This window comes from Mus musculus, chromosome 13, assembly GCF_000001635.26.
Source record: "Mus musculus strain C57BL/6J chromosome 13, GRCm38.p6 C57BL/6J".
NCBI classification, from domain to species: domain Eukaryota; kingdom Metazoa; phylum Chordata; class Mammalia; order Rodentia; family Muridae; genus Mus; species Mus musculus.
Window position 1 is genome coordinate 113,336,824 of NC_000079.6, and position 13,923 is coordinate 113,350,746.

Consider the following 13,923-nt stretch of genomic DNA (forward strand, 5'->3'; position numbering starts at 1 on the left):
TCATGTTCTCTCCAATCTGCATTTTATTAAAGCTTTCAGGTGACCTTATATGGCTTTCTTCCTCCCAGTCTTGCCAGGGCCTGTAGATAGCAAGGGTGTCCACCCCAGTCTGCTTTGGAGAAGAGCGTGGGAGAGGTGGGAATTGATCCTGGTGGCATGGTGGACTCTGGTTGGGGATTCAGAGCAGAGTCTAAGCATTGCCTTCTCTGGTGTAGGGTTTCAAGTGAGGCCTTTCTCCTGCAGGAACAAGACACATCCTTAAACTGCAGGGCTGGCGGGCGGGCCCATCTCTAAGGGAATTGGGGGCCATGAATGGGGTCATTTATTTGTGCTCTGACAAAGCAGATTCAGAGTTATGCTATCCCTAGTGACTCCTTTGTATTCTGCTCTGAAATCCATCCTTCTTTTTTTGTTGTTGTCGTTCGATTTTTAAAATTACTTTATTAGATATTTTCTTCACTTACATTTCAAATCCATTCTTAAGAGTGCTTTTGAGTTTAAGTGGTGTTTTACACAGGCCACATAAAATTCTGGCCACGAGGGGGCTTCATTTTCCCATTTTTCAAAAAAGACCTGTAATATAATACTATAATGCTTTGCCTTGTTTTTACTTTAAAGATAGGCTTGGCTTGGCTTTGTATGGTGCTGGGGATTGAACCCAGGACCCAGTGTGTGCAAATCAAGGACTGTCCCTTGGAGATACACCCCCCACACACACTTATTTGTTTTTGGCAATTATTTAGAATAACTAGAAGGAGCTTTGCAAACCAGGTGCAGTGGAAGCGTGGAGGCTGTAAAAGTCAGTGGCCTTCCAGAATGCCACACAGCAGGGCAGCTCATCAGAGTACTCTATACAACTCCCCTGAAACCTGATCCAAAGGCCAGAGTCTTTAAATGTTGATAGCACAACTATGATGACATTGGGTAGACACAGTTGGTAACTCAGGAGGTCAGCCTCTCTTCCTCTAACAAGCAGAGGTGAATTTTCGTGTACTACCCCCAGGGGCAAGTGCGGCTTGTCCTCAGGGCAAGTGTGGCTTGTCCTCAGGGCAAGTGTGGTTTGTCCTCAGACACTTGCTTATTGAACCTTACATAACTTTCAAATCTGGCTTCAAGGTTGAGCTCATTGCTGTCCCTCTCTCCACATATCTGAAGTTACTGTGACCCAATGCTGGGCTCTAAACTAGAGCTTCCCTTGAAGCAATGGGACTGCTAATTGAGCTAGTGACAGGTTCCCCATTTGTTTTAGAAGGTGGTATATTCCAGAGGTGACAGGGGAAAGCAGTGTTTGGCCTTAGAGGAACTACAGTGGAAAAATAACTCTTCTAAGCTCCTGATTGGGAAAAAATAATCAGGGTCTACAAGTTACAGGAAGGAAAATGACAGCACATTCTCAAGTTAATTTTCATTCCTGAAGAAATAAAAATAAGCTACAGGGAATGATTTAAAAATGTAAAGCCTGAAACTGGCAGTCATGGTACTGTTAAACAGGCCCACGTATATATTTTATAGAAACCGTGGCTTTTCCACAAGTTAAATTAAGCCTACGTCCTTGTAATCTGAGCACACTGTTAATTTTGTATTTCCAGTAGACACTGAAAAGCTATTGTCCTTAGACTGAGAGAGAAACAGTCAGAAATTAAGTTGTTAACAGGTAAATGCCCCCTCCCATGATGGGTAATGTGAAGTAAAGCAATATATGCAGTGTGTGATAGGAAATAGCCTTCATGATGTTAATGGAACTGGGCTGGCTTTAGTATAGTGTTAAAGTAGAGTAGTGTTAAAGAACAATACACTCAATGGCTTGAGAAGATGGCCTACTGATTAGGACACTTTCGGCTCTTGCAGGCTGCAGTTTGCCTTCCAGCATCCACATTGCAGAGTTCAAGACTACCTATAACTCTAGCTTCAGGGGATCAGATTCCCTCTGCTGGCTCCCCAGGGCACCTGCACACATATGTGTATGCATAGACATGCATACATACAAATAAAGTAAATCTAATATTTTTGGAAGTTACATTTGGGCTGAGTGTGTATCTTTGGTGATACACACACAGAAGAACCTAGCTTGCCACATAGTACCATAACACAACAGCCAGATATGGTCTTATCCTCAGAGCCAAATCTTGTGAAGAAAATGGGCTACCCAAAGCTAGTATTTACTAAAGACTTGCTGTATGTCAGGTGAGGTTGTGCTAAGTACAACATAGATAATATCCCCATTATTCCTTTTTACTGATGAAGAAATTAGAACCCAGAGAGATTAAGAGATGTGGACAAGGTTATATTGCTAGGAAATATGAACACAGTGACTTGAACCCTGGTTATCATTGGACAAAACCAAAATCCAATGTTTTTGCACAAAAATAATTTGAACTCAAGAATTTGAATTTTTAGCAGTGCTGTTTTTATTGGCATGAGTTATTCTTCAAGATAGTGAATTGCCTTAGTTGCGTTCGTATTGCTGTGAAGAGAAACCATGACCAAGGAATCTAACAAAAGAAAATGCTTAACTGCAAGTTTTTGAGTCCAAGGCTCCACCTCCTAATCCTTCCCAAATAGTTCCACCAACTAGGGATCAAGCATTCAAACAGATGAGTCTATGGGGCCATTTTTATTGAAACCACCACAGTAGCCTTATAGAGTTGAACACAGATTTGTATGTATAAGTTCTGGTGTGTGTGTGTGTGTGTGTATTTATGCATGTGTATATAAATTTTATGTATAATTTATGATCATAGCTGTCAGCATTCACCAAGTTAGAGGATTATTCACAAAAGAGGTTTTTTCTTGTAATCTGTATGGCACTTTGGATGTGATTATGATGATGATGATGATGATGATGATGATGATGATGATGATTGCTATCTGTGTGACACTTTGGATGTGATTGGAATGACTTTTATTGTCCGGATATCAGGTTTGGTATGAAAACTTAAAAAGCCCTATATACCTTCTGGACTCCCATTCAAACTCTCTTTCAGTGGCATGGGATGTGAGCTGTCACTGCAAAAGCGCCTCCTTTTCTGTGGAAAAGGAAAATTGTTCCTTTTGAGCATGCGACATAACAATTTAACGGTTTAGGAGAGAAGCTTTAGATTCTCTGCTAGGAAGCATAGAAGCAGATGCAGTGTTGGTCTGCCAGTAAAGATGGCACATAGACTCAGGAGTGTGCACATGATGTCTCTGTGTTCTGCAAGCAATAGCCATAGGTAAAGGTGTGAAAATTGAGCTAATGATAAAGCCACTTGTTTTGGTGCTGGTGAAACGCCATGTGTCTTAGTCACTGTGAAGAGACACAATGACCAAGGCCTCTCTTACAAAACCAAAGCATTAATCTGGAGGCTTGCTTATAGTTTCATTATTATCATGGGAGGGAGCATGGCAGCAGGCATGGTGCTGGAGAAGTAGTTGAGAGCTACATTCTGATCTCAGGGAGAGAGAGAGAGAGACAGAGACAGTGAGAGAGAGAGAGAGAGACAGAGAGAGACAGAGACAGAGACACAGAGAGATATAGAGAGAGACAGAGAGAGACAGAGAGAGAGACAGAGACAGACACAGAGAGAGATAGAGAATGGGCTGAACATGGCTTTTCAAACCTTAAAGCTCACCCCTAGCGACATACTTCATTCAACAAGGCCACACCTCCTAATCCTCCTAATTCTATCAAAGAGTTCGACTCCCTGGTGATTAAACATTCAAATATGGGGGGGGGGGGCATTTCCCACATCATGTGACTCCCTGATTTTAAAACTTCTGATATCTGATTCCATCCGGTGAGACTCATTTTAGAAGCAACAGTGAGCTCCTGCTCTCCGCTGTCCACTCCCCATGAGGCTGTCTCCCTTTCAATGGTGGGCAACGTTTCCTTGTCACTGGGAAAGTGTGTTGTCAGCCCCCTGCCTTTCCTTCCTCTGTAACTCTCATGTCTAAGCCCTCACCACCGTTAGCAGACACCCAGATCCAGCCCACTTCCCATCCTGCTGTGGCTTCCCCACTGTCATTCTTTGTAGATTTCTCATAGTCAGTCAACCACTGACTGGTTTCCTGCTTCTACAGACCATCATGACATAAAGGCCAGGCTGGCCACAAGTCAAGACTGTACTTGGATTTTCCCCCTGGCCTCCAGGACAAGGTGGCATTCAGACAGTGCAGATTTGTGGACCATCTCTTGTGTTTTGAGACATTTTCTTTCTTCTTTATCTTGCTTATTTTCTTTCTGCCATAATGACCTCTTCACCCCTCCTCCAACCCCGTCTACCCCCAGTGTCCCATGTTCTTTTTCTGTTCCTGGATATGCAGATATGTGCATGGCTTCTTTTTTGCCCTATGTGGCCTTCCTCTAACAAGCCTCCTGCTTTAATAGTCTACATCCCAGAACCCCCTACTGTGGTTCATTGTTTTTGTGGTATAGGGATTTTATAACTCACTACATTGTTCATTCCTATTAGGCCTGTTCCCTCCTCTCTTGTGTTCTTTTCTGCCCTCTGCCCACAAAGGCATGACTCCTTTTGTTTCATTCACTGCTACAGTGCAAGCATCCAAAACATTTGCTGGCACATGGTGGATGAGCAATATTTTTGGTTAAGTGTTGAGTACAGTTGGTAAAGTCCCCAGCATCCACAAAAAACCATCAGCCAGCCACAGTGATGCATTTGTAATCCCAGTTCTTCAGAGGTGAAGATGGGCAGATCCCTGGAGCTCTCTGGACAGTTAGCCCAGCCTAGTTCATGTCCCTCTGAGAGACTTTGTCTAAAAAATAAACGAAGTGCATCACCCTGAAGAAAGACACCTTAGGTTTTCCTCTGGCCTCCACAGGCATGTGCACACCCATGAACATGCAAACATATCTGCACACATACACACACACACCTGAACACACATGGAGTGCGGAAGAGACGGGGATAAGCAAGAGACTGAGTGAGCACAGGAGACACACAGAGAAATGTTCAGGCAGTGTAAATAGATTTTTAACAGGAAGAGGAGAAAGCAGCCATGTTTCTTAGCCATGGTTACAGATGTGAACCATCAGTACAGCAAACAGCACAAGAACAAAGAAAGCGGGCCCTCGTTTTCATGTAAGACAGGAAGAATAGAGGGAACGGCAAACGTGCAATGTGCATTCTTCTTCAACTGTTTAAAGCTGGTGACACAGCTACTGATAGCGGTGTGTAGAGATCCTCAGGCCAACCGGAGAAAGTAGCTGCTGCATTGTTTGGCATTCCATGTGGTGTATTTAGCATATGGATAGCACATAAGATGCTTTGTAGCCAGTGGCTGTATAGCTAGATATTTACATCAGTGCCTATACACTATTGAGTAGTTAATTTTGAGTAAACAATTAGTTAAAACTTTTAATCTAAATCACGGACACTGGCATGTACATGGTGCATAGACATACGTGCAGGCAAAACACCTATATGCGTAAAAAGTAACTCCATTCTTTAAAAACCTCGGGTGAGTCAGTTTAGTTTTTCCATCTTCTCACGTGGGGTCCACGGTCCTGATGATGAGGGTGGACTGGAATTGGTTCTCTTCTCTTTAAGGTGTGGGTGAATTCTGTCACTGAGGTGACCAGAGGGGACCTGTGTGCAGGAGATGGGGACTCTTCCCCACAGGACTTGGTCTACTGGGTCACTCCTCCCAGCAACGGGCATCTGGCTCTCAAGTCCACTCCTGGCAGAAGGATCCAGAACTTCACTCAGGCTCAGATTGACGAGGGTCAGCTGGTGTTCGTGCACACTGGTAAGTCACAGAACAAAGCGGTGTCGATCGAGGACATGTGTTCTGAGGATCGAGTGAGGTGGCTGTCAGACCTAAGAGTTGCTGACTGAAAATCACAGATCATAGAAACTTCCCAAAGTCTGTGTTTTTTTCTGAAAGCAACATGCTTCGGAGAGCCAATGAAAGCATTAGAGCCTGCCCGAGCCTCCTGAGGCTTACTCAGAAGGGCACAGAAGGTCAGGCCTTCCATGAGAGCCCACTCCTCCCTCTCTCTGTGGTTCTCCGCCCTTGCTTTGGCTGTGAGAAGACTTGGGCCTGTTTGTTTTCTCCCTTTCCCATGACAGCACAAGCCTTCTAAGAAAGGGCAGAGACTGGTATCCTCAGCCCCTCAAACAGTGACTAGAACATAGTAGATGCTTAACAAATAAAATGGTTTTGAACAAATGAAGTATTTTTTTTTTTAACTACAAAACACCAACTATGTACCAGGTAGTAACATTGCAGACACTGAGGATACAAAGCAGTTTTTGTACAAGGATTGTATTCATGAATGAATGAATGTAACTATAATCATGAGAGATCCTAATGTTGGTTAGAAGGCTCTTTCTGCTTCCTGCTAGTCTTCAGTGAATCAATACTGACAACGTTTGCTAGAAATCTGCTGAAATGGTAGCCCAGGAACTCAGCCAGGGTAGCCTGGCTTTGTTGTGAGACTGGCCTCGTCAGTGGACCAGGCTGGGCAGCTGCCGGAAGGAGGCATGAGGAAGGCATATGACCCAGGAATGCATGACCTAAAAGCTCAAATCTTACCTTTCCCCCAGTTGGTTTGAACTATATTACTTGAGACTATAATAAAGAAAAGAAAGATAGGACACCTTTTAAACTCAGAGACAATGATACCCTGATTATCTATAATATACTTAGCACCCAGGTTTCCCAAAGAATCTGAAAACAAATTTGCATATGGATGCTCTCATTTGGTGGCCACAGACTGGAGCCCAGGGCCTGGGGCTTAGATGTCTTTTGCACTCTCCTAAATCACTTCCATTCCTCAGGAGGTGCAGCACACAGAATATGTCGTTTCACGAGTACTCCGCAGGCCTCTGAGCCATACACAGTTGTGACCCCATTTTTGAGATGAGAAAACTTACGACACAAAAAGATGCAACCTGGCCTGACCCTTAAGGGTGTGGCAGGTGGGAGGACCCGGATTCCTATTAGCAGCACAGGATGGAAACAACAGTTATCTCTCGGGGTTAATTGACTTGTCAGCTACCAGGTCAGTATCTGCTTTTAGCAGATAGAGAAAATAACATCTACGAAATAAGGAAAGAAGGGTGGAGGCCAGGATACCATGAGGACTAATCCATTATAGCTCCTAAGTGGACACTGAGGCCAGCTGGGAACTCTCAGAGCAACTGGGGCCCAGCTGCAGGTGACTTGTTGAAACCAGCTGCCCATCTGCCTATCACCAGCCCCAAACAAAGGTGAAGTTTAACTAATCTCATTTAGCATCTTACATCTGCAAAGTGCTCTGCTGTAATCTAATTCGCCAGACCATACAACAGCCTAAGGAGTTGGATTCAGCCAAGACGTGGCAGCCAAGGTCTTTTTCACTTGCCCTCCTGGTGGTACCCTAGGGAAAACTCAGAGCTCTGCTATAGAAAATCCGCAGGTCACCCTGTATGTCTGCTTTCTTCCTTGTCTTCCTGTGGTCCTACTTAGTTAGATCTCACTATGTGTAACACTCTTTATTTGTTCTGATATAATCTCTTATGGACATCACAGAAATGGAGATGGACCAGCATCGACCCAACTCCCCGGGGTGTTTTAACAGTCTGACTCACAAGGCAGGGGCAAGATCAAGATTCAGGAGGTACTTCCAGGATTCCTAGGGGTAAAGGCATTCCCTCTTTAATTTTGCGTTTCGTGGAAAATTTAAACAATAACACAACTTTGAAAATCTATTTCTAGGAAAGCAAGCAGAAGCAGAACATTAGGGTGCAGGCCCTGTGAGGAGTAGGGCATACTCTGTGTCTTTCTCCCTCTCTCGAGTTCTTTAATGGTGACCTATGAATATGTTGGTTAAAAAAAATACTCACCCCCTGTAAACGTTCTTCTGAGGAATCGGAGCTTCCTAATGAGGAATCCAAGCCTTGCTTATCTAAGGCTTAGACGGTGTCAAACATGAACCTGCCTGCTGTGCTGTGAGTCAGTCTGTGTCAGTAAGGGGGGACTGCACGTAATTGCAGTCTGACCATACAGCCTTGGTTCCTTGCCTTATTTCCCCAGCAGCAACAAAGACACAACTTTTACCCAGCACATTCTGTGAGGGTCTGTGAGCTTTTAATTTACTCACATTTTCAGAGAGTGACAGGGATGTGGCCACCAGTCTCCCTGCATAGAGATCTTGCCCCTGCCTTGTGAGTCAGACTGTTAAAACACCCCGGGGAGTTGGGTCGATGCTGGTCCATCTCCATTTCTGTGATGTCCATAAGTTAGTTTTCCACTTTACGGGTATCCTTCGTCTCTGACAGAGGGTGGGGGTGGGATCTGCTTGCCGATCCTCAATGAAGACCAGGTCATGTCTTCCCCTTCCTTTCTCTCCCACGTTTAGAGTATGGTTAGCTTGAGATAGATTTTGCTTGTTTATTTCTTTTATTTTTTTGCAATTATAATTATATAATTTCTCCCTAGCCTTTCTTCCTCCCCAAACCTCCCATATACCCCTTCCCAACTCTCTTTCAAATTCAGGGCCTCTTTTTTTCTATTGTTACATGCATATGGGTATGTTTATATGTATATGTGTTTTCAGGGTTGACTATTCAGTATTGGATAGCTAATTAGTGTGCTCTTTCCTGGGAAAGGCTATTTCTCAAGCTCTCAGGATTCCTTAGTTGCCTATGTTCGTTGTGCAGGGCAGAGCTGCAATCTTCCCACCCCTCTCTTCTGCATATTTTGTTAAGAGTATAACTGTTTGTAACTAGTTGCAGGATGATAAATATTCCCTTCCCTTAAGTTTCAATTTTCAGTATTAAGCTTTATCAAATTCTTAAAAATTATTTGTGTGGTTATAGGTACCCATTAACATTATTGATATAATTTATTGATAGCATAATAAAATACGGGTCATGTATATTTTTTAAAATTTCAAAAATTCCTCAGTGGTAACACCTGTGCTTTGTTTTAATACGTCAGCGCTCTAGGGAACCTGCACGGGAACCTTTATTGATGTGTCTCAGTCTTGATTCTTGTCAATAATCCGATCAAGCATCACTTAAAGTCAGGGAGTTTGCAGCCCAATAGGAAGAACAACAATATCAACCAGCCAGAACCCCCAAAGCTCCCAGGGACTAAGCCACCGACAACGGAGTACACAGTGGCTCCAGCTGCATATGTAGCAAAGGATGGTCTTGTCATACACCAATGGGAGGAAGGGCCCTTGGTCCTATGAAGGCTCAATAGAAGGTCCTATGAAGAATCGAAGGCAGGGAGGTGGGAGTGGGGGTGGGTGGGTGGAGGAACACCCTCATAGAAGCAGGGAGAGGGAGGATGGGATAGGGGGTTTCTGGGAGGGGGGAATCAGAAAAAGGGGATAACATTTGAAATGTAAATAGAGAAAATATCTAATTAAAAAAAGGAAGAAAGAAAGAAAGTCAGAGACACAGTCTGAGAATTATTTCATCAGTGTGCAAATATCATGAAACTTCCTTACAAAACTAAGCAGGCTATGACATCTCTGGGTGATACAGTATGTGGGACCACAGTCTTACAGGCTGGCTGTTATGGATTCAAACGCTACTCTGCAGCTGCATTTAATTCAGCAAGCTCAGTGGGTAATTAACACATTATGGAATTGTTCTGGCTTATTTTTCAGGGGACCGTGGAAGGAGATAGAATGGAGGTAGGTGACTTTTTTTCAGGATAATCACATTGACCAGAGCGTATTTTCTTCTTCTGAAGGAGCAATGTCAGGTGGCTTTAATTTCCAGGTGACTGACGGTCTGAATTTTGCGCCTCGGCAAATCTTTAGCATCACTGCCCGAGCTCTGATCATTAGCTTAGAAGTCAACAGAGGATTGAGCATCTTCCCAGGTAAGAGGCTTGGCAGGGGGGTGGGTGGGGGAGGGGTAAGTGTTTTCCTAATCAATTAGAGAATCCACTTGTATGGCATAAAGTGGTATCTCTTACTGTAGAATGACTCTCGAAACATCTATTAAGCCAGCCCCTGGCCCACACAGAATTCTCAGCAGAAATTTGACAGCAGCAAAGCTGGCACTCGGCAGCCTTTCTGTCCCTTCCTTGCCTTTTCCCCAGAAAAGGAAGGCTACAGAGCAGAGGCAGGAATCGTGAAAGGAAATGTCCTTCCTGTTAGTGTGCGTCACTCTTCTCTCCTAAGTCTTTACAAACCCCAGATTTCTGTTTAGTTGTGTATTTATGTCTGTTATGTATATATTTAGAGATATATCTCTCCTGTAGCTCAGGCTGGCCTTGAACCCACTGTCCGCAGATGACCTTGAATTTCTAACCTTCCTGCCTTGGCTTCTCTAGTGCTGGCATTACACGCTTGTACCACTCTGCCCAGTTTACGTGGTGCCGGGAACTGAACTCGGGGCCTTGTGCATGCTAGGCAAGCACTGCGCCATCTGAGCCACATCCCTGTCTGCGTTTACATTCTCAAGCCGCTCGTGTTTCGAATAGAAAAATTCCCTGCAGCACCCAGGGCTTGCCAGGGTTTTCTGTTAGTACTGGCTCTGAGTGGCTGTTTGCCAATAATCTAAACCAGACCGATGGAGTAGGAGCCGTGAGACCTTCTGGCTAACAACCTTAGGAAAGGGGGAAATGTGTCCAGTGGCAAGGGCAATTAAAATTAAAAAAAAAAAAAATGGAGGAAAAAAAAAAAACCAAGCTGGAACTTATTTCCCAAAAGGCATTGAGATGCAGACATAGGAAGCAAGAACATCTCAACATGGCCTGGATGTTGTGAAGCACCAGAGCAACCCTGCACCCGATAAACCCGCTTAAAAGGACAGACATGAGCCATCAAACATAGAAGGGAAACGATGCTGGTGATCTTATTTAAAATGGTCCAACTAGCCCCGGATCCTAAAATTAACAGTGCCTGCCTCTCAGAAGTTGAATGGGAATCTCTGAAATGGGCTTAGCTCATTAAACTATCCTTTTAGATTTATTTATTACGTTCTATGTGTGTAAGTGTTTTGTCTGCTTGTACGTCTGAGCACCATGTGAAGGCTGTGCCTTCAGAGGTCAGAGAGCATCAGATCCCCTGGAACTGGGGTCACAGATGGTCGTAGGACATCATGTGGTTCTGAGAATTACTGAGCCATCTTGTCCATTTTTTTTTTTTTAAACTTTAGTTGGCCTTAATGGGGAACTAGTTTTGGATCCGCCGGATTAGATGGACTCCTGTGTTTGTGAGCTAGGTAATAAGTTCTCGGGAAGTTGGTGGGCTCTGTGAGGTAAAGTGGAAACACAAACCCAGCAACCAGGGGCGGAGAGAGATTCCTGCTTCCAAAACCGACTTCAAGGAGGAGGATGCTTTGTTCGCAGTTGTTACACAGTAACTGCTGGGATGCTTTTTGCTAATTTTTATTGTGATGCTGGTAGAAAGCAAGGCAGCCCTCTACCCCGGAGCAGTTTCCTCTGCCTTTAAGTGTTCATTTTGAAGTTCTCCTCAGCTTTTGAGTTTGGGGGGGGGGGGTGGGGAGCCTCTCAAGATGCATCGAGGGCTGCGTCCCCTAGGATCCTTCTGGTGTAAGACTTTATGTTGCCCTTGCTCTGTCCATTTCCCCTATGAACGAGTGGGAAGCTTCCACCATTTCCCCCTCAAGGCACTTAGGAAGCCATTTAGTGCTTTAAAAAAAACATAATCAGCCACATCGCAGTAACCAGAAAAACATAGCAATCTATTTTTAAAATTCCAAAACTAGAGTAATTCTGCTGCTGCGAAAGATTAAGTTCCTTTCATCTGGTGCGGCTGAGTCTGGCTTAATAACTGATGACGGTCGTATTCAAGGAAAGACAGGAACCCTGTAACTTAGAGTTTATGGCGGATATTTTACTGAATCAATGAGGCCGGAAAAGAATCCATGAAGGTGGTCAGACTCCTTCTTTATTTTCAGAAGACTGTGTCAGACTTGCAGCTCTGTGTGTGTTGTTGGCCACTGTCCCACTAATGCTAAGGTTTCTTTTCCTAGCAAACCTTACTTCTGCTGCAACCCAGCCCCTGTGTGCCTCCAGAACTCACTCCTGAAACTCGCTTTACTAACCCTTCCTGGCCAGTTAGCTCAGTTGATGTTCTTAGTCACCACTATCTCCACCCTGTCTTGTGTCCTATTCCAGCTCTTGGCCTGGAGGAAGGAAGGTGGATCTTCATGTCCATGTCTCTCGAGTGGCACTGATATTCACGGAAATCTTACAACTGTGGAATCAGAAGTCCTAGAGTGCAGGTGGACCTTAGTGGCCACCTGGTCCCATTCTTCTTACTGTTTTCCTGTGTTAGTTTTCCCAAGTAGCAGGGGCCACCATGATTCCTATAGCTTTTATCATATTGTGCCCTTTCAGGGACTCACCTGAGCCTTGCTCAGCATGGCTTCTTCAGTAGTCACCCGTGGGCTCTTTGTCCTCGCTGCTGTGTGTGAGGCTGGAAGGTGACAATAAATGCCGCATTCTGTATCTTCCTTCAGAGCCCCCATCTTTGTCCTGCTATGTGATGTCCCATGAAGGGCGAGGAGGCACTCTGCATCCTACCTAGGGTGTGATGTAAGGTGTGTGTTCAGTGTCAGCTATTGCAGACCCATGCAGTCAGAACTTCTATATGTTAAAGTACCAGGGAAAAGTCCATTGTTTTTGTGAAGGCATAATTTGTTCTAGCACTGTTGCAGGAGTAGAAAATCTATTCCTAATACAGGCTGGGCATTCAGATAGTTATTCTTTATATTTATATATTTATAGCATTTTATATTTTTAATTACCATGTTGTGTTTTTAAGAGTTTAAAGGAAATAGTGTATGAATAAACTTTTGTTTAGGCAGTGTTGTTGTTTGACTTTAATCCCAGCACTTGGGAGACAGAGGCAGGTGGATCACTGAGTTTGAGGCAAGCCTGGTCTACACAGTGAGTTCTAGGACAGCCAAGGCTACACAAAGGGACCCTGTCTCTCAACTCCCCTTATACTCCCAATACCCCACAACTTTTGAATATCCTGATTGCCAGGTAAAAGATATGGAGGCATGGGGCTCTCAGTGTCTCATGTCTAATAGACATTGCCTTCAGGCAATGTGGCAATTCTGATCGCAAATCTAGAACTTGTATCAGGCAGTCCTTCTCCTTTAGGTGTAGGCCAGCATCCCAGGGTGTCTTTATTATAGTATGCCTCTTCTCTGAGACAGGAACAATAGGGTAACTGTTTATTTTTTTTATTTTGTCTCCTAGGCATTACACACACACACACACACAACACAGCAAGTTAATAGACTAATAGCCACACCAATTATGTAGTAATGTTACTGTTACATGTTTTAATCTCTTTAGTTGGGGGAAGTATTGCAGACAGGCATAAGTTAGCAGCAACCAACGGAAATCAAGCCTTTAAGAACTTAATGCACACTTCGTCCACTTGAACTCCTCTGTGGTTCATCAGACTTCGGAAGTTTCTGCGTTGGTGCCTTGGGACACTCAGCCCTGGATTGATGCTTAGAAAATCTGCATGGCAAGCCAAGTAGTTATTAGAATACACAGTGTGTGAATGTTTAAGACTTTATAGCGTCCATATTTTGCCAAATTTGAGTATCAGTTTTTAACACGGTTACTTTAAGGACTGTACTTCTAAGTGAAATTTTGTGTGTGAACTAAGTAATGGATTTAAAGTATATTTTTATTGTATTTTTCAATTTTTCATTTTGTCTTATTGTAAATATGTACGTATAGCATGAGTGTGTACATGTATATACACATATGTATATATAGTAGGTATTTATATAATTTAATCAACATGTGTTCTGTTTTCTTCTCTGTCATTCTCCAAGAAAAAGTTTTGTAAGAGGTTTTACCTTGCTCTTGCTTTCTTGCTTGGTCCTCTTGCCCCTTCCCCCTCTCTTCTATTCCCCTCCCCCTCTCTTTCCATATGCTCATGGCGGGCTTCTGCTTCTCTCTCTCTCTCTCTCTCTCTCTCTCTCT

The 13,923-nt window shown here is 43.8% G+C and overlaps 1 protein-coding gene across 3 annotated transcripts in view; it reads left to right on the forward strand.

Moving 5' to 3' along the window:
- The window catches only part of Cspg4b (chondroitin sulfate proteoglycan 4B), a 77,462-nt gene that overhangs the window by 43,772 nt on the left and 19,767 nt on the right, over window positions 1-13,923 (forward strand). Inside the window, exons 6-8 of one of the 3 annotated variants that reach the window (XM_030247484.1) lie at window positions 5,547-5,745; window positions 9,688-9,819; window positions 12,088-13,872. In XM_030247484.1, the coding sequence (XP_030103344.1) occupies window positions 5,547-5,745; window positions 9,688-9,819; window positions 12,088-12,146 (390 nt within the window). In that variant the 3' untranslated portion in view covers window positions 12,147-13,872. The other 2 variants (XM_030247485.1, NM_001378698.1) reach the window with 2 other exon arrangements.